This window comes from Chiloscyllium plagiosum, unplaced genomic scaffold, assembly GCF_037043375.1.
Source record: "Chiloscyllium plagiosum isolate Xiang-an unplaced genomic scaffold, Cpla_swu_hap1 HiC_scaffold_16, whole genome shotgun sequence".
Taxonomy (NCBI): Eukaryota; Metazoa; Chordata; class Chondrichthyes; order Orectolobiformes; family Hemiscylliidae; genus Chiloscyllium; species Chiloscyllium plagiosum.
In genome coordinates, this window is record NW_028270154.1 from 86,077,000 (window position 1) to 86,098,496 (window position 21,497).

Below are 21,497 nucleotides of genomic sequence, written 5' to 3' on the forward strand. Positions count from 1 at the left end.
AGTCTCATAGTACAGTTCCCAGAGGAAACAAGTCCAGTTCACAAATCTGACTACAATTCAGCACTAATGGGGCAATACACCTTGGGATATGCACAAGGATAGATGGTGTAGGAAATAGAAATGTCACATTGATGCAAGTTGGGAATGTTTGTCAGGCATGTTACTGGGCAATATAAAGGGAACTGTGAACTCTATCTAACCTCAGCTATTTTGGAAGGGAAAGCGCTTAATGTAGACTAAGACGGTCCATTTCTAAGCTCTTCACACACGCATATAAACACAATGTCAGTGGATCTACACGTGCACAGAGGTGGACATTACATTCTGAATGTGGATCCACACATGCATGCACACAAGGTATCCTTGGTAGGTTAATACAAAAGGTAAAATCTTCAGAATTGGGCAGAAGGACAGAAGGACGTTACTTAGAGAAGCTCAGCTGGTACGATCAGAACATTTAGCTATTATTACATTAGGGAATTTACCAATGGATCAGACGAGTTAAGATTTGATTAGAAAGTAAGTTTTGAAATGAGATGCCTGTTATTATACAGCCAGGAACTCACAGGCTTTCCAAATTGAATCTCAGTAAAAGGAAAATCCACTTATAATCTACAAAACAAGATTGTAAAGCTTAATCACACCTCTCTGTAACCTTCCGTTGAGAAATCTTGTAGTTGTGAGGAATGATTTGCAGTGTGACTCTGGGTCTACTTACACAATGTGAATGGCAGCATTTGAGAGAGGCAGCTTGCTAGGGCACTTAGAGGTGAGCAACAAATGCTGTCCATGCCATTGATGCCCATATCTTGGGAAAGAGTAAATACAAACTATGACTACATTAATGATGATCGAGATATTATGCACAGATCATGGAGTGGATCCTTTTCAAATGTCTTCTGAACCTTTCCTGACTCATACTGGCACACTTCTAATGGACGGAAGAATCTCATGTTCAAACCCAGACTTCAAGCTATTGGATAATGATAAATGGATGGCAAGATGACAACCTGCAGTTTGAGAAGCAGGAAACTTTGTTCACAGGAAAGATTCAACAACAGTCTGCCAAAAACAGCCTCTTGGTTATTCTGCTATGAAAGCAATCTTTGTAACTGCAATAACCCCACAGAGGCCGGTGTCCTGTTACCAAGTCACCCTTCATTTACACGTGGAGAGGTGTTGACACTGACGAAGGGCTCAATTCCTGATAACGGCCTTATGCCCGAAATGTCAATTCTCCTGCTCCTCGGATGCTGCCTGGCTGTGCTTTTGCAGCACCACACTCTTCGACGCTGATCTCCAGCATCTGCAGTCCTCACTTTCTACAAGTCCTTCACACTGGTCCAGCTCCTTCAGAGCCGGCTGTCAGAGTGAACAGAACCTCTGACACTCCTGTTTATATCTGTCAGCCAGGGATCCCTGAAGAAGGGCTTATGCCCGAAACGTCGATTCTCCTGTTCCCTGGATGCTGCCTGACCTGCTGCGCTTTTCCAGCAACACATTTCCATCCCTGACTGGACCAGGTGAACAGCCCCAATCAGGGAACTCACATTCTCTGAGGTCCACCTGGCTGACCTCGTTGCAATCATACAATAATCATCCATGACACAGGCAGACAGTCAACATTCTAGAAAACTTGGTCTATTGTCTTCTTTCAAACATGGGAGTGTGGGGGAGTCCACTTGCTCAGAAACCCAGCAGCATAATCTTCCTCACTATTACGTTAGGGTAGCAAATGAACCGTCAAATCAGAATATTGGCTCAGAGTTAACTTGAACTTGAAAATCTTTTCCTTCCTGCCTCTAAAAGAATCCAACAGGGTCCCTGGATGCCTGCTTTTTTGACTGCCTGTTTAGTTTCTCCAGGTGCAAGTTACAAAGTCAGTCAAAGAACAGATCCTCCTCTCCGAACTTAACAAATTTTGTCTGGAAAAAATAAACAGGCAACTGAGTGAGGCAGTACTGGAACACCATTGTGCAATTCCTTGACATTAATCCGAGTACTAACATGGCTGATGCTTCGACGGTAATCACTGTATGTCCAATTGTACTGGAAACCTGTTGGGGCTAGTACAGAAAAGCATACAGCAAATCGAGCAGGGAGCTGGGTTAAGAAGTAAATTATGCAAGGGCAACACGTAGAAGGTGAGGTAAAGCCAGGGTGAGCCAAGACAGCAGAAAGGAGTGAGCCAAGAATCAAACTGTGCCAGAGTAGTAGAGGAAAAAGTAGAATAAGAAACTGATTGAATGGTTAAAAAACCAAAAATAATGAAGTTATGCAGGAGCTGCAGAATTGCTACAGCAGTCACGGTAATGCAAAGTCTGAAGTCACACGACACCAGGTTAGAGTCCAACAACACTGTTCTGAAGGCTTGTGATTTCAAATAAGCCTGTTGGACTATAACCTGGTGTTGTGTGACTTCTGACTTTGTCCATGACATTCCAACACTGGCACCTCCACATTATTGTAGTGCAGGGTTGGAAAACACTTCAGGAAGAGGTTAAATTATCACATTAGATCTTCTGACTCTTGATTATGGGCTCATTAGGATGTGAATACAATGGATGAAAGAATAGATAGAAGGCCACCTCATGGATTTGATCCAGAATTTTATCCCCCAGGAAAAGATGTGAAAAAAACCTACTTGGTCAAAATACTTCCCAGAACTCAAATTGAGTCCGGTATGGAAAGGAGGGGGACACCTTGCCTTGATTGGGTATGAAGAAAGAGAGAGAATATATGAATCTTGCAAAGTATGAAAATGAAACAACTCATTATTCTCTAACTTATTTTCTGTCTTCAGTATGGTCCAAAGGTACGCATCCAGAGACATTGACATGGAGTTATACAGCAGAAACAGACCCTTTGGTCCAATTCGTCCATGTCGACAAGATATCCTTAACTGATCGAGTCCAATTTGCCAGCACCCGGCCCATATCCCTCGAAACCCTTTCTATTCATATACCTATCCAGATGCCATTTAAATGTTGCAATTGTACCAGCCTCCACCATTTCCTCTGGCAGCTCATTTCATACATGCACCACCCTCTGTGTCAAAAGTTGCCCCTCAGGTCCCTTTCAAATCTTTTCCCTCTCACCTTAAACCTATGCCTTTTAGTTTTGGACTCCCCCTCCCTGGGGAAAAAGACTTTGTCTATTTACCCTATCCATACCCCTCAAGATTTTATAAACCTCTATAAAGTCACCTCTCAGCCTCCACACTCCAGGAAATTAGCACAATCTCTGCCTGTAGCTCAAAAGCACCTGTCTGTGCCATTCTTTACCACTCATTGAGAGGACAGCCAAAGATTAATCATCCTTGACTTATTTTCGTGCTATAATTTAAAGAAGAAATTCAATCTATTTTTCCTCAGAATCCTGGGAGTAATTCGAAAGTAAAGAGGTGTTGCATACTGAAACCATGACGATAAGTAACTGGCAACAAAGAAGGGTGGAGGTTTAGTGATGTAACGGGCAGCACGTCAGTTTCTGAGTCAGAAACCCTGGGTTTCGTTCCCACTCCAGCACGCGATGTCTAAGAACGATCCTGTCAGAAGGCAGTAAAACAGGTCAAGTGTCTGCGTACAAACTTTTGCAAGCACGCACTAATTGCAGGCAGAAAGACAGGAATGAAGCCCTGGTGAAGGTCTTATGCCTGAAATGCCGCCTGTCCTGCTCCTCAGATGCTGCCTGACCTGCTGTGCTTTTACAGCGTCACATCTTTCGACTCTAACTCTCCAGCATCTGCAGTCCTCGCTTTCCAAACAGAACCCTGGACCAACACAGAAGTCCACGATGGGCAATGTCCTTTAGGGTGCACCAAGTTAAAAATCACACAACACCAGGTTATGGTCCAACAGGTTTATTTGGAAGCACTAGCTTTTGGAGCGCTGCTCCTCCTGCCACATCGGAAGAGAAAGAAAAATGAATGTCCACTTTGGGGTTGAGAACTCATTGAGTTGGATCTGTCACATGAGTGATCCATTGTCAGTTTGTGTTGGAGCTATTCCAAGGGCATTAACCCCTGCACATTGTCAGCATGACCAGTGCATCACATGTGCACTGTGCACTAATTTCCAATTTAGACATGTGATGGACGGCACGGTGCCTCAGTGGTTAGCACTGCTGCCTGCATCAGGAACATGGGTTCGATTCCACCCTCAGGTGACTGTCTGTGTGGAGTTTGCACATTCTCTGCATGGGTTTGCTCCGGTTTCCTCCTGCAGTCCCAAGATGTACAGGTTAGGTGATTTGGCCATGCTAAATTACCCATGGAGTGCAGGAGTATAGGGTGGGTCTGGATGGGAGGATTCGGTGTGGACTAGATGGACAAAATGGCCTACTACCACACTATAGGGATCTTATGGTTTTATGTATAATGTTTCCAAATATCAGCATTAAGATAGAAGACTATTCCCCCCCTTAGTTGTAACCTACCACAAGCAAAATACTAACACCGTCTGGCCAATGAGTATTGTTTTCTTTCCAACCTCCCTAATCCCTCAAGGGAAACTCACTCTTGCTGAGGTACTTTTATCCCGGTGCCAAATTACCTCTGACTACCTTGACTAACTGACCAGCCTTCATGAATGAATACAGACAAGTCACTTAGCATCAGGCAAGCTTATCTTGCCTTTCCCAGCACAGTATATTTTACAAAATTCACTGGATATTGCAGAAGGGCAAGGCTAGGAATAACCTGAAGGTTGTCCAACAGACTCAATAGTTGCTTGATCCATTCAGCCATTTGTACAGGAAGATACCAAGCATGCTCGGTCTCCATTCAAGGTCTAATCCATTCAGCAGTAAAGCAGGCACGTCTTCCCAGACTCTGCCTCAAGAGACATTACACCTTTCCCCTGGACACATTCAGCTCTGGAGTCAAGAGGGATTGATCACCCAATCACTGCACCCAATCAAGCTTCATGGGAAGTCAGTAAAACTAAAGACAAGCAGATCACCCGAGTGTGAGAATACTCAACTGATCTTTCTCCTTTTCTTCCACGACGGAGTTTCTAACCTTCACTGTCATTCCCCCAACCAACCAACAAAAGTCAGGCAACTTCAATTAAGAATGGGCAGAAAAGATGGTTTGGCAATGCTAAATTGCCCATCATGTCTAAGGTTGCGTTAGTTCGATGGGGTGGCCATGGAAAATGCAGGGTTACAGGGAGAGAGAAGGAGTGTGAGCCGGTGAGTAGAATGGCCTGCTTCCACACTGTAGGGATTCTGTGAATGTAGTGGGGAAGACAGGAACCCAATCTATGCCCTGCTACTTGAAGAGCAGCAGACACTGAGTGTGACACTTTTTCATCCATGTTTGAGATGCATCAATTGGTCTAAATGGGAAGACACTTTGTTCTGGCTATTGGAGTGTTTGACTCACTTGAGGATTTCTGGAATTGCTTGCATAGAGAAAGAGTCCTGGTAGGTGCTAGATACAGGAAGTGAAGAAATGAGATGAAAAGATCCCTATGAATCATCCAGATTTATTTTTTCACAGGTTCACTGGGTAAGTGCCCATTCAGACAGTGTTTGTAGTAGTAACCCTTGCTCCTGAAACCTTTAAGCTTGTGGCACTTGAGAGACGCAGTCAGTAATCACAAGAATGTGATGGATGCTCAGTGTTGTAGACTCGCAAGATAATTCCACGGCAGTGACTGAAGAATTTGGAGGCACAGGTCACTAGCATTCTCAGTCATCTAAAAGGATGTGGATTGCAAGCTCCAATTCTGGTGTGACGGACTTGACAAAGGAGATAGAACTACAGATGGTGGAGAGTCAGCGTGGATAAAGAGTGGAGCTGGAAAAAGCACAGCAAGTCAAGGAGCATCAGAGGAGCAGGAGAGTCGACGTTTCAGGTCAGAATCTTTTATCAGGACTAGAGATGAAGAGAAGGCTGGACGTTGGGTTACATTAAACCTGTATCAGTGTCCAGAGATGTGCAGTTCAGGTGGATTGGCAATGCTAAGTTGCCTATAGTGTCCAGGGATGTGTACTTTAGATGGATCAGTCATGGGAAATGCAGCAATAGGGTAGGGCATGAGATGTTCTTCGGAGATTCAGTGTGGACTGGTTGAATGGCCTGTTTCCACATTGTAATGATCCTACAATTCTATGATTCAATGACTTGAGCCCAGAAATGCAGGCTGTGTCATGTCTTTTCATCGTCAGGCCAGGCAGACTTTGCGTGCCCTCTGTCAAAAAGGCTCAAGGCAGAGTAAAAAGTGAGGTCAGGGAAAATTCACTTGGGTCATTCTTGGGTCTATTTGATTCAACGAATCATTGACCAATTATATTATTAGGGTACTAAGTACATCATTCTGCAGAGATCTGGCATTCTCAGTTCAAAGCGATAGCTGACATCCTCCAGGTTACACTCCAGTAGCCTCTTGTAGAATTCATGTGTAAGTCAGCATTGTTGGGATTTCAAACTATGGAAGGAGTGCTCAACAATAAAATCTTCATCAGTCAACAAAAATTCGAGGGTACAGAAGAATCGTTATCACCACACTCCTGTAATGCAGGAAGTCTGAATTGAAAAATGTGGTGCTGAAAAAACACAGCAGGTCAGGCAGCATCTGAGGAGCAGGAGAATCAACGTTTTGGACATAAGCCCTTCTTCAGGAATGAGGCTGGTGTGCCAAGTGGGCTGAGATAAAAGGTAGGGGGGAGGGAATTTGGGGGAGGGGTGCTGGGAAAAAGATAGGTGGAAGGAGGTGAGGGTGAGGGTGATAGGCCGGAGAGGCGGTGGGGGCGGAGAGGTCGGGAATAAGATTGCAGGTCAAGAGGGCGGTGCTGAATCCGAGGGTTGGGACTGAGATAAGGTGAGGGGAGGGGAAATGAGGAAGCTGGAGAAATCTGCATTCATCCCGTGTGGTTGGAGGGTTCCTAGGCGGAAGATGAGACGCTCTTCCTCCAGGCGTCGTGTGGCCAGAGTCTGGCGATGGAGGAGGCCAAGGACCTTCATGTCATTGGTGGAGTGGGAGGGGGAGTTAAAGTGTTCAGCCACGGGGCGGTTGGGTTGGTTGGTGCGGGTGTCCCAGAGGTGTTCTCTGAAACGTTCCACAAGTAGGCGGCCTGTCTCCCCATTGAAGAGGAGACCACATCGGGTGCAGCGGATGCAGTAAATGATGTGTGTGGAGGTGCAGGTGAATTTGTGATGCATATGGAAGGATCCCTTGGGGCCTTGGAGAGAAGTGAGAGGGGCCGGGGGTGGGGTGGGGGTGTGTGTGGGGTTGGGGGGGGGGGGGGGGGGGGGGGTGATCCTGACAAGGGAGTCGCAGAGGGAGTGGTCTCTCCGAAATGCTGATAGGGGAGGGAAATATATCCCTGGTGGTGGGGTCTGTTTGGAGGTGGTGGAAATGACGGAGGATGATACGATGTATCCGGAGGTTGGTGGAGTGGAAGGTGAGGACCAGTGGGGTTCTGCTGGCGATTGGAGGGGTGGGGTTCAAGGGTGGAGGTGAGGGAAGTGGAGGGCCCAACCGCCCCGGCTGAACACTTTAACTCCCCCTCCCACTCCGCCAATGACATGCAGGTCCTTGGCCTCCTCATCGCCAGACCACACGATGCCTGGAGGAAGAGAGCCTCATCTTCTGCCTAGGAACCCTCCAACCACACGGGATGAATGTAGATTTCTCCAGCTTCCTCATTTCCCCTCCCCCCACCTTATCTCAGTCCCAACCCTCGGATTCAGCATCGCCCTCTTGACCTGCAATCTTTTTCCCGACCTCTCCACCCCCACCCCCTCTCCGGCCTATCACCCTCACCTCCTTCCACCTATCTTTTTCCCAGCGCCCCTCCCCCAAATTCCCTCCCCCCAACCTTTTATCTCAGCCCGCTTGGCACACCTTCCTCATTCCTGAAGAAGGGCTTATGCCCGAAACGTCGATTTTCCTGCTCCTCGGATGCTGCCTGGCCTGCTGTGTTTTTGCAGCACCACATTTTTCTCCTCTGGTACTCTAGCATCTGCAGTCCTCACTTTCTCCTCGGGAGTCTGAATTGTCTATCAGTGACATGGAGAAACGACATCAACATCCAATTCTCCGGATTCAATGGGAAGACCATCAGAATGATGCTGGTATCCTTTCTGAAGCCAGTTTCTCAAGCACTCAGGCAAGGTTCCATAGAATTACCTTTGATGAACTGGACACCGCACCCACATGGCTAAAATCCACATTCCCTGCCAAGTTCTGCTTTCAGGAGCCAAGACTCCTGGCGAGGGCAAAGAAAATACTACAAAGACACACTGAAGCTCTGCTGGAAGCAATTACAAAACGACACAGGAGGAACTCGCTGCCAATCATTCATGACAACACGAACTCCAGCTACATGATGTTTCTAATCCAAATCCCTGAGTAATGAAATAGAATGACAGCAGAGAAGGGAAAAAAAAAACAAATCCTGCATTCTGGATCGCACTACCTCGAGAGACATCCTGCCCTCTGTTCACAAAGATTTGCTGGTCAGACACGCAGACCAAAGGCAGAAATCCACAACCCTGACCAGGCACCATGGTCAATTCAAGGCACGGCCATTGACAAAGCCATCAATTCAGTCACTCGACAGGCACTGATCCTCAGAATCAGTAATTTGGCTTGTTTTCAAAAGTATCAGATTGTGTCTTAAACTCAAAGGGAACTGGTACAATGGTTCAATCGTCTGCCTTCCTTTGAACAAATCTAGCTAGCGTCTTTTTATTGTGAGGATTTGCATGGTGGACATAATTTGCACCATGTATAAACCCAGATGCCTATGTCAGTGATTGCATTTGTAACATCTGTTTATTGTAGTTAATCATATGAATGTATATTGAATTTGTTTGGGCGTTTATGAAACAAGGTTTGGCACACGGGAACAAAAACAGGGAGCTTAACAACAAGGGAATTTTTCAAATGAGGTTTGATCTAAAAATCAAAGCCTGGCTGATTACAAAGACAAGTTGTGCTCCCTGCTCTATAAGAGAATGTTGTGATTTGTTTATTTAATGGATAATTGAACAGAGTTGGAAGCCAGTCTTCCAAAAGCTAACTTATCCATTACTGATATTCTGACATTAATTTTTTATGTTATTCCCCTCTTTGCCAATTGTTAGGTTTCTTGTTGTGGTTTATTTGTAAATAAACATGAGGATTATTTACAAGGGATTGTAAGGATATGCAAGAATTCCCTGGAGTTTTCTGGTGCTCTTCTGTCAAAGCTAATGGGGAAAATGCCCATGAAAATTAATCCCCCTAACTGCCTTCACTGGCTGGGACATGGAGTACAAGAATTGGCAAACCATGTTGCAGTTATATAAACCCCTCGTTAGGCCGCATTTGGAGTGTTGTGTGCAATTTTGATCACCACACTACCAGAAGGAGGTGAAAGCTTTGGAGAGGGCGCAGAGAAGGTGCACCAGGATGTTGCCTGGTCTTGAGGCCATTGGCTCTGAGCAAAGGTTAAAAAGATGGGCTTCACTGGAAAGACGGTGGCCAAGAGGAGAACTGATAGAGGTCTACGCCATTATGTGAGGCATAGATAGAGTGGAAAGTCAGAGGCTTTGTCCCAGGGTTGAGGTTTCAATTACAAAGGAGGCACAGGTTCAAGGTGAGGGGGGAAAGTTTAAGGGGGATGTGTGAGGGAAGTTTTTCACACAGAGACTGAACGCACTGCCTGAAGAGGTGCTTGAAGTGGGCGAGTGGAGACATTTCAGAGGCATCGGGACGGTTACATGAATAGGGAGGGAATAGAGGGATCTGGACCGAATAAGGGCAGAAGGTTTGTTGTTTAGTTGGGGCACGATGATCGGCACAGACTGAGGACCAAAGGGCCTGTTCCTGTGCTGTACTTGTCCTTGTTCTTTGTTCTGTCCTACTGATACATAGATCAATACCCAAGATTTCAAAGGGGAGCAGGTAGGAGGTCGGTAGAATTTTAATATTCTAGTGGTAGGGATACAATTGCATAAATGTGAGCGTCAAAGGCATCTCTGCAAAGATGGACTGCCAGAATTTCCAGATTGTTGAGGAACATGGCTCCCAGAGGAACTAATCATAAACAGCTCAGAAAAAGCCAAGACCACAGCAGTGTCACTGAGAACACAGAAGGTTGTTAAGAATGTTCCCATTTGCCTACTCAGTACATTCCTTCATCTTCTTCAGAGAGCTTTCACGTATACAAAACTTTACAATGCTTGAGGTGAATACAGACCGGTGAAACTGACTGGTGAGTCACTTTCAAAAACCAAATGGTACCCCAAAAGAATTAACTACCCTGAGTGGCCAGCTCACTCACAGGCAGGAGACTGGGAGAAGGGAATAAACAAACATACAAATCGACCGTTCCCAGGCAAATAAAACACTTTGCAGGGTACTACCCTTGACATTGTTCTGCCTGAGTGGTTAATTGAACTGTCAGGACACACAAAGCAGAATTCTCTGTGCTTGCTCAGAGATTTTAGATGGGTGGGTAAGGGAATTTAATTGGGCAGGAAGCAAAATAGACTGAGTTTCCTCTTGGTAGGTTAAGCTTTTGTTGTTAAGTTCTCAGAACTTTGCAGACAAGTTGGACTTCCAAATCTTCACCTGTTTTGCATTTATTAGCAGGTCATGAATATGGATCGACACTATAGCCTACTGGAATTATGTTCACAAGCGCAGTGTTGCTAGCCCAAAACGAGAAGCACATCTCGTTACAAATCCGACCAGACATAAGGGGGACGAACATGGGATGGTTGGTTGCTTCCTCCTAGTTCCAAAGAGTAAAACCATCTTCTGTTCCTTGGCTCCATCACAACCAAACCATTTCTTTGTCATCTGATGGAGATGCCTGGCACCAAACCTTTTGTGTTTAAATCCTGTGCTGTGGCAACCTCACAATACTCAGGTCCACGAAGCATTGACTAGACAGTAGTTATTAGCCTGGCAGAGTGCAGCACACCACTCATCTTCTTGTGACAATGGAGCCACATTCTCTTGAGCTGCCAATGGGCACTGGGCTCTGCAGCCACTTCTATCCAGGCTGCTGTCTTCAGCATCGCTAAGGATTCTTAGAATCCCTGCATTGTGGAAAGAGGCCGTTTGGTCCATTGTGTTTGTACCAACCCTCTGAAGAACATCCCACCCAGACCCAGTCTCCCATCCTATCCACGTAACCTTGTATTTCCCATGGCTAATCCACCTAGCCTGCACACGACAGGGCATTTTAGCATGGCCAATTCACCCTTACCTGTACATCGTTAGATTGTGGGAGGAAATAGGAGCACCCGGAGGAAACCCACACAGATATGGGAGAAGGTCCACACAGACAGTCGCCCGAGGCTGGAATCGAACCCAGGTACCTGGTGCTGTGAGGCAGCAGTGCTAACCACTGAGCCAGCATGGCGCACCTCCTATTGCGCCAGGGCAGGCTTCAGGAAAGCCTGTAAGCTAGTATCACTGAAGCATGGCACTGATTTATTTGCCTGGTCTCTGATGTCTCCAGGGACGGGAGTGGGTGAGGTGTAGAGGTTGTGTGATGCTCCTGGACTGCAGAGAGTGAAGTGGTGTCCGGGTGCCTTTTAAACATGGTGCCCAGAAGGATTTTCTTTTTGTAAGGGCTGAACCCCTTGTGTATGAAATGGGCGGTTTCTACACTCACGGTGAGCTGAGAAGAATGTCATCGTGCAGGAAATCTCTGCACTTGAGTTGAGAAACCTATCGCCTTTCACATAACGTGGCCACATAAGAGAAAATTCTGCGGGGACAGACCAAATTAGCACTGCCTTCCTTCTCGGACTGCCTGTGCCACATTGAGAATTTCTCCAACAGATGGACCGTGCACGCCAAAACCAAAATGTTGTAGATGCTGGAAATCAGAAACAAAAATAAGAGATGCTGGAAATAGCCAGCATTGACTGAGGTGAAGCAGGGTTAACGTTTCCAGTGCTGAGCTTGCGCCAGACTTCCTAACGCTCGATAAACTTACATTTTCCGCAGGTTTGGCAGCTTCTTAAAGATACCTGTTGCCTCCAAGATCGTCAGTTCATTGTCATTCAGTCGCCTGAATCAGAAAAAAAGAGATGATTAGATGTATGAGGGAGAGGGTTACTACTTGATACACTAGAATTGTGCAGAAAACTCCAACAGAGAGAAACACTTTTTTTTAAAAAGACCTCCCACTCAAACATTTGTAAATTACAGGTGAAAGTAAAATCTCTAAATTTCACCCCTTGCACAGTTCACCCAGGAAAAGATACAAAACAAGTATCACTTGACTCCATCAACTGTGTTTCGGTCCTCTTAGCTCAGATTGCTTTGTTCCTTTTCCAACTTGCTGTCAGACTGGTGCTCCTCTTGTAACTGGAGTCAATTCCACTTACTTTCTCAAGTAAAGCTGTACCCACTGCATTTTGTATCAGGATCTCACATCTCAAATGCCACAGGTTCCTTACAACTTGAACAAATGCGTGCAGGGCAGAGAGTGTCTAATCCCATTTCTCTCACGCTGTCACTAAACCCAAGCTCTACTCTCTTGCACAATTTCCTCCAGTTTCTGCATGTTCCTTTCCTGGAGGTTCAGACATGTTGTTGTGGGTGTCTGTAACTCAAGAGGCTTTTTCAGAATCCCTATAGTGCAGGAAGAGGCCATTCGGCCTATTGAGTCTGCACAAACCTTCTGAAGCGCATCCCAACTAAACCCAGACCCAGACTCCAATACCCATTACCTTGCATTTTCACAGCCAATCCACCTAGTCTGTCGAACTCTGGACAATTTACCATGCCCAATCCCTGGATGCTTTCCCATGGCCAATCCACCCTAACCTGCACATCTTTGGACTATGGGAGGTAACTGGAGCACCTGGAGGAAACCCACACAGACACAGGGGGAACATGCAAACTCCACACAGATTGTCACCCAAGGCTGCGATTGAACCTGGAGCTGTGATGCAGTACTGCTCACCACTGAGCCACCATGCTACTTCATGCCAATACATGATTTTAAAAAGGCATTGGCAGGGGATGTTTCAAAAGGAATGGTATCATATCAAAGCTTGTACCTTGTTCATGACATGTTCGGATCCAGCTTTTGGAGAATCATTGAAAACCAAATATATGCCTATATTTTCTCGCTGGGAGAATGAGGACTGCAGACGCTGGAGATCAGAGTCAAAAAGTGTGGTGCTGGAAAAACACAGCTGGTCGGGCAGCATCCAAGGAGCAGGAGAGTCGATGTTTCGAGCATAAGCTCTTCAGCAGGAATGAAGACCATTCCTGATGAAGAGCTGATGTTCGAAACGTTGACTTTCCTGCTCCTTGAATGCTACCTGACCTGCTGTGCTTTTCCAGCACCACACTTTTTTGACTCTATACTTTCTCCTTCCCCAGGCCAATAGCGTAAGAATTCCATCTTGTCAGTCTGCCTGAGATGGGCTAGTTGTGATTCTCAGACTCTCTCAAGCTCTCATCTGCTTCACAAAAATATTCTCAAAAAAGATCAGTCATATTACTGTCAATTCAAATTTGTGTCTTTTTTAGATTAGATTCCCTACAGAGTGGAAACAGGCCCTTCGGCCCAACAAGTCCACACCAACCCTCGAAGAGTAACCCACTCAGACTCCTTTCCTTCTGACTCTTAATCTGATAATACTTCAACAGCTTTCATTCCTTTCTATCTCCGGGAGAGGTGATACTTATTGCTGTGCAGTTGTTGCTTGTTTGGGAGGGTATTACTCCACGCTGGCCTCGCACTCAAGACTCACAGTTCAGTGGTGTATTCTGGGACGTGAGAGGGTATCCTGGTGAGCTTTTGGTTGGAGCAGTCCACAACGGTGCCCTCACAGCGACATTTCTCAGGGCACACCATGTCCATGAAGCAGTCACCAGTTAGCTTGGTCCGGTAGTCGTCCGATCCTGTGCACAACATCGAGCACAAACAGTTAGGTGCATTCATGACAATTCCTCTTTCTGCTCTTGATCTGATACGACCATTCAACTATGCCGACACACGAGGCATACAGTTAATAAATGTCGCCTTGGGCTGACTTGGCGACACAGTGTGTCAGAGCAACCAAGTGTGCGGTGACCAGAAGTGCTCCAGATCAGTACGCTCCCATTTGGCCCATCGTACATGTTCTAACTTGTTAAATGAGCATTGTTACCCAGTGCCAATTTCCTGCTTTCCCCCCATACCCTCCCATGTTATTTTTATCCAAAGCATCATCCAATACACTCACTCTTGAACGGCATCCCTGATCATCCAGATAATGAGTTCCCATTTGCATACAAGCACACCAAAACAACATGTCTCATGGTAGTATCGCTAGACTGTTAATTGAGAGACCCAGATAATGGTCTCAGGACCTGGGCTCGATTCCCACCACAGCAGATGGCAGAATTTGAATTCAATACAAGTCTGGAATTAATGATGGCCATGAATCCATTGTTGATTGTCGTAAAAGACCAACTGGTTCACTAATGCTCTTTAGGGAAGGAAACTGCCATCCTTACCTTACCTGTGACTCCAGACCCACAGCAATGTGGTTGACTCTTAACTGCCCCATGGGTGATTAGGGATGGGCAATAAATGCTGGCTTGGCAAGCGACGCCATCACCCCGTGGATGAATAAAAATAAAATTGATGGATAGATAAAAACCTGCTGGTCCACCTGGGCTATTCCACAAATGACACCATCTCTCCTGTGCTGTCACTTCACTCCAACTGGTGCTTCCGTGAAGGACACAATCAACTGGTTTCAGTATTCCCACAAACTGTACAACCTGTCACTCCCGGAAACTGTTCACAGGGCAGATTGCGAGGCTATTGTTCAGGGGAGGCTACGGCCTACCAATGTTATCACTGTTAATCCCCAAAAACCCAGGTAATGTTCTGGGTTCAAACCCCACCACAGCCGATCGTGGAATTTGAATTCAATGACTATCTGAAGTGAAGAGTCTAATGACGATCATAAATCTGTTGTTGGAAAAACCCATCTGGTTCACTGGTGCCCTTTAGGGAAGGAAAGTGCCTCCCTTATCTGGCCTACATATGACTTCAGACCCATGGCAAGGTGGGTGGCTCTTAATTTAAGGATGGCCAATAACTGGGTGGCATGGTGGCTCAGTGGTTAGCACTGCTGCCTCATAGCACCAGGGTCCTAGGTTTGATTCCAACCTCAGGTGACTGTCTGTGTGGAGTTTGCACATTCTCCCCGTGTCTGCGTGGGTTTCCTCCGGGTGCTCCAGTTTCCTCTCACAGTCTAAAGATGTGCAGGTCAGGTGAATTGGCCATGCTAAATTATTGCCCAAAGTGTTAGGTGCATTAGTCAGAGGGAAATGGGTCTGGGTGGGTTACTTTTCAGAGGGTCGGTGTGGACTTGTTGGGCTGAAGGGCCTGTTTCCACACTGTAGGGATTCTAATCTAATCTAAAAAATGTTGGTCTAGCCAGCGACCCCCTCATTCCGGGAGTGGATGTAAAAAAAAACCACAGAGGCAGTGATCAAACAGCAGTCTCTTGGCCAATCGTTTGCACCACTGTGATTTTTGACTTAGTAGAGGCCTGCAATGGGGCCACAGGATTTCAGGATCATGAGCTCCAAGACAGCAAAGGCAGCCTCAATGTTATGAGCTGTGAGGCCCCTTTAAATCCTTGTGGGTTTTTTTCTGCAGGTGAAGTGCAGAAGGTCTCACTCAAACACATTTCAGGACCTCTTGCTGCTGCAAAACCAAAAACAGCCAGTTAAAAAGGTCACATGAAATCTAACACATTATGCCAGGGAAGAGCTTAGGGATTTTTCTAAGCTGCCAGTGATAAGATAATTTAGCCAGAAGGAATCATAATCTCCCCCTTCTCCACTTAAAGTTTGGATCCTCATCCTGGTGTTACTCAGCTGAATAGCACTGAGATTGGGGGTACAGTGAATTGGACCCTGAAATTAGTAATCCCGAAGCTGAAAGCTCAAATCCCAAAATAAAAACAGAACATGCTGGAGAAACTCAACAGCATGTCTGCAGAGGGTCATGTTTCGAGTCCAATTCTCCAGATCAGAATGGGACTGGATAAACAACACCTTTTACGTTGTTGAGAAGGGGAGAGGAAGAGCGAGTGGAACAGATGAGAATGGTGCCCAGAGCAAAAGGGACTGTTCATGGCACTAACAGCGGCAGTTCGAATCCCACATCAGGAAATTCAAGTGGAATATCACAGCACAAACTCAACACTAATCAGAACAGGAATTGCTGGAAAAGCTCAGCAGGTCTAGCAGCATCTGTGGAGCCTAGTGAGAACATACTGATTTGATTTGATTTATTACTGACATGTGTCCTGAGGTACTGTGAAAGGTGTTGTGATACGAGACCCCCAACGATGTGGTTTTCTCTTAACTGCCCTATGGGCAATTCGGAATTGGTAATAAATGCTGACCAAATCCGTGATGCTCTCATCCTGTGACTGAAAAAATATATTCAGTTCCAGTCTTGGTCACCTTGCAGACATGTTCTTGAATGGCAATTAGACCATATCGATTCATCTCCTTCGTGCCTTGAGATGGTCTCCCTCTAGTTGTGAATGCTGCATGCAGGCATGTAGAGTGCCTTGATTTGTGACAAATAACATTTGTATCAACAAATGCCACGCAATGGCCATCCCCGACATCAATTCAAGCATTTCTGCAAAACATTCAATAGAATCCCTACAGTGTGGGAGTAGGCCATTCAGCCCATTGAGTCCAGACCAACATTCCAAAGAGCATCCCACCCAGACCAAACTCATCCCTGCAACCTCACATTTCCCATGACTGACCCAGCTAGCCTGCACATCCCTGGACACCATGGGTAATTTATCATGGTCAATCCACCCTAACCTGCACATCTTTGGACTGTGGGAGGAAACCAGAGCATGCAGAGGAAACCCACACAGACCGAGGGAGAACTTGCAAATTCCACACAAACAGTTGCCGGAGGGTGGAATGGAACCCCAATCCCTGGTGCTGTGAGGCAGCAGTGCTAACTCCTGAGCCGTCACGCTTACCCTGGTAATAGCATTACCATCTCTGAATTCCCCCACAATAACTAACTTGAGAGGGCTACTATTAACCAGAAAGTGAACTGTACCAACACTGTGATTACATGAGGCAGTCAAAGCCTGGGCCTTTTCTTGCAATTAGTTCCAGCATGTCTTTTTTAAGTTTAAATGTAAATTAGACAGAACTAACAACTTTCTAACAACTTTCCGAAAGCCAGAGTGCTTCCAATTGAACCTGTTGGACTATAACCTGGTGTTGTGTGATTTTTAACTTTGTACACCCCAGTCCAACAACGGCATCTCCAAATCATAACTTTCAAGTAGGTAGTAGGAAAGATTTCGTTGTTCGACAGTAAACTGTTTGGTAGTAACAGTTATTTGTCAATAAACTGAAAGTAGTTAGTTCAACTGATGTTAATTACTGTAGCAGGAAGCTAAATTAGTTCGTGACTCATCAGGAGAGGTCTTAGACTTCACATTAGGGAGCTACATTTGATAACCAACAGAGATTCTCTAAAAGAATGTTACTTTGCACAATGAGCTGAGGGGCCAGACATAGAGATAAGGAGCAAGCAGGTGTGTGATTGAATACTCCCCACTTGCCTGGATGAGTGCAACTCCATCCAAGAAACCTGAGAGCATTCACTTGCTCCATTCTAATGGCTACGCAAAAGTGAGGACCGCAGATACTGGAAACCAGAGGTTAGATTAGAGTGGTGCTGGAAAAGCACAGCAGGTCAGGCAGCATCCGAGGAAGGCAAGAAAACAGAATATGTCGAAATCCCAGTCTAAGGCTGTGGGAGGCTCGACACATCAAAAACATAATGCTGACTTTATCTCTGCCAAAGATCAAAATTCACATCTCAACTAATTAAGCCACCCAAGATTGTGTTTCTTGCTCTTCAAAGTTCCATGAAATCCACCTTCCCCTCAGTAACCTAGTCCAAATTAACCAACTTGAACCTATACAGATGCATTACAGTGTGGTTTGGCAACTGCTCTGTCCGAAACTGTTAAGAAATTACAGAATTGTGAACACAGCCCAGTCCATCATACAAGTCCAACCCTCCATCCATTGACTCCATTTACACTTCCCACTGCCAACATAATCAAAGGCCCCCTCCCACCTGAGTTATACTCTTTTCCATTGAGCAGAAGATATTAAAGTTTGAAAACACAAACGAACAGATTCAGGAACAGGTTCTTCCCTGCTATTATCAGACTTATAAATGGACCTCACACATTCCCTGGGGTGGGGAGTCCAGAATTAGAGGGCATCGGTTTAGGATGAGAGGGGAAAGATATAAAAAAAACCTAATGGGCAAATATTTCATGCAGAGAGTGGTACATGTATGGAATGAGCTGCCAGAGGAAGTGGTGGAGGCTAGTATAATTGAAACATTTAAAAGGATATGGGCCAAGTGCTGGCAGGTGGGACTAGATTGGGTTGGGATATCTGGTCTGCATAGGCGGGTTGGACTGAAGGGGCTGTTTTCGGGCTGTACATCTCTATGCCTCTATATGCGGCTGTACAAAACTCTGGTGCAGCCACATTTGGAGTAGTGCATACAGTTCTGGTCAGCGCGTTATGGGAAGGACTTGGAAGTTTTGGAAAGAGTTCAGAGGAGATTTACTAGGATGTTGCCTGGTATGGGGGGAAGGTCTTATGAGGAAAGACTGAGGGATTTGAGGCTGTTTTTGTTACAGAGAAGAAGGTTGAGAGGCGATTTAATTGAGACATATACGATAATCAGAGGGTTAGATAGGGTTGACAGTGAGAGCCATTTTCCTCGGATGGTCATGGCTAACACGAGGGATGAAAGACATAAATCAGATGTCAGAGGTAGTTTCGTTACTCAGAGAGTAGTAGGAGCATGGAACACACTGCCTGCAACAGTAGTAGACTCGCCAACATTAAAGGCATTTAAATGGTCATTGGACAGGCATATGGATGAGAATGGAATAGTGTAGGTTGGATGGGCTTCAGATTGGTTAAACAGGTTGGTGTAACATTGAGGGCCGAATGACCTGTACTGCACTGTAATGTTCTATATTAGAGTTAATCTTTCTCTGTTCCTTCTCTGTAGCTGTAACTCTGCATTCTGGTCTATTACTGTGGTGTACTTATGTGCAGTATGATTTGTCTGGTTAGTACACAAAACAATACTTTTCACTGTATCTGAGTACATGTGACAATAATAAATCAAATAAAATCCATGAACAACGAGCTGACAAATGAGTTTGACATGGTAAGAATTACTGGCTTAGCACATACAAAAGAAAACAAAATGTTTTGTTATTTCTTGAAGGATGAGATTAAAATCATTACAAGGGGCTAGACAATTATACAGGAGCAAATTACTGCAGATTCTGGAATCTATACTGAACACAACAAATGCTGGAGATCACAGTGGGTCAGACAGCATCCATGGAGATAGAGCAAGCTAACGTTTCGAGTCTAGGTAACTCTTCATCAGATGTCCATCTGAAGAGTCATCTAGACTCGAAACGTTAGCTTTTTTCATGAATGCTGTCTGACTCTCCAGACAAATATATGTTGTGGAGGAGAAAATGAGGACTGCAGATGCTGGAGATCAGAGTTGAGAGTGTGGTGCTGGACAAGCAGAACTGATCAGGCAGCATTCGAGGAGCAGGAGAGTCGACGTTTCAAGAATAAGCTCTTCGTCAGGAATGAACAGCATTCATTCAGGAATAATGAGCTGCCAGAGGAGGTGGAGGCTAGTGGTGGAGGCTAGTACGATTGCAACATTCAAAAGGCATCTGGATGGGTATATGAATAGGAAGGGTTTGGAGGGATATGGGCTGGGTGCTGCCAGGTGGGACTGGATTGGGTTGGGATATCTGGTCGGCATGGACGAGTTGGACCGAAGGGTCTGTTTCCATGCTGTACAGCTCTATGTCTCAATGACTATGAGTCTAAGCACGAGAGCATTGCCACCCCAGTTCATGCATAGCATGGATTCACAGTGATGCCAAGCCTAGTGTTAGAGGTTGGTTTGTCATAACTTATAGACAATTGAATTTAAGTCAGTGCACCGAAATTGTGGGCCCTCTGGAAATCAAGAACTGAGGTGGGTTATGGGCCCAGCGAAAATTGACCAATACTTGGGATGGTGTTGCCAGTGTCACCCAGTCTGTGGGAGAAAATCTTGGGAACCTTCATGAAATTATCAAACAACTAAGCGAATTTAGTCTGTTTTTAAAAGCAGACTTCCTAAAGTAATTGAGAGCTCATCAATTGTCCAAAATTAGGCACACCCCCACCCCAGGGGCAGACTGAATTGCCTACCTTTCCCTGGCAGCCTCTGGATCCTCCCTACCTGCCTAGACAAGGGAAAAGAAAAACCAAAGAACATCCTGCAGAGGAGATTCCCAGTTTCAAGAGTCCCCTTTTCAACCTTAGTTGGAAATGCTAATTATGAGCTCACTCCAAGTGAACATCTTAACTTCAATCAGGTGGCCCCCCAAGATACTCTGGTATCATACCAACAAAACAAGCTTGACTCTTGTTCGATGAGAAGGACTCACTGCATTTATGCGTTACGTTCTTTCGATGAGGAATGTTAGTGCTGGGGAATTTCGGCTTCTCAGATAAGCCCTGCAGTGCCCTGTTGAAGAAATCTCCCTCTGCTGCGCCTCGATCCCAACCTGTAGCGATTTGAGGGCCAGGTGGATCTCACTGACTATGAGGTCCTTGATTGGGGGTGTTAACCTGGGCCAATCAGGAGGCCCTACGTAGACAAGCAGGAGCCTGGAAGAACATAGCATGTCAGCAGCGTCAGGAGGTGGAGAAGTCACTGTTTCGGGTCTAAACCTTCTTGACATCTCCACATCCTGATGCTGCCTGGCTTGCTGTATTCTTCCAGCATGCTTGTCTACTTTGGATTTCAGTTTTCTTGTCTCTAATCAGGGAGCCCTAGCTGACAGGTATAAACAGGAGATTCAGAAGGTCTTCTCAGTCTAGGGACTAACTCTGAGCTGGCCATTCAGAGCCCATTCACTGTGCACATGTAAATAAAGGGTGACTTAGTGACAGGATTCCAGCTTCTGTGCAATTCTTTCACAAACCCAGAAGATTTATAAGATTTTATTGTCAATTCATTCCAAGTTAAGCCCAGGCATATTGTCATTTTGTTTTGTTTTTCCCTAACCAATCTTGGGTCGATTCAGATGCATTGCTGCAGTGATTGGATTTGCATCCATGTCCCTGAGGATTGGTCTAAGCCTCTGGGTTACGAGTCTAGAGTCATGACCACACCGCCATCTCATTGGCCGCAGGCACATTGGGATCCAGATCTATCATTAGCTGGATTGCAATTGTCCAATCAGATACCAAGCAATGACGAAAGGAGGCTTCTGTTTCATTAGTCTGGGTCCAAACTGAAGGATCCAATCCAGCCCTTTTTGGACAGGATTGTAGCCCATAAAGTGCTAAAGATTTGAAACAATTTAAGAAATCACGCAGAAGCAATGATATAGAATCCAGCAAAAT

General features: G+C 45.6%; 1 protein-coding gene across 2 annotated transcripts in view; it reads right to left on the bottom strand.

The window, feature by feature from the left end:
- The window catches only part of LOC122556810 (slit homolog 3 protein-like), a 685,608-nt gene that overhangs the window by 96,215 nt on the left and 567,896 nt on the right, over positions 1-21,497 (bottom strand). For both annotated transcript variants that reach the window (XM_043704014.2, XM_043704015.2), the window contains 2 exons: positions 13,724-13,874; positions 11,950-12,024 (listed from right to left, as the gene is read on the bottom strand). In XM_043704014.2, the coding sequence (XP_043559949.2) occupies positions 11,950-12,024; positions 13,724-13,874 (226 nt within the window). The remainder of the gene's footprint in view (positions 1-11,949; positions 12,025-13,723; positions 13,875-21,497) is intronic.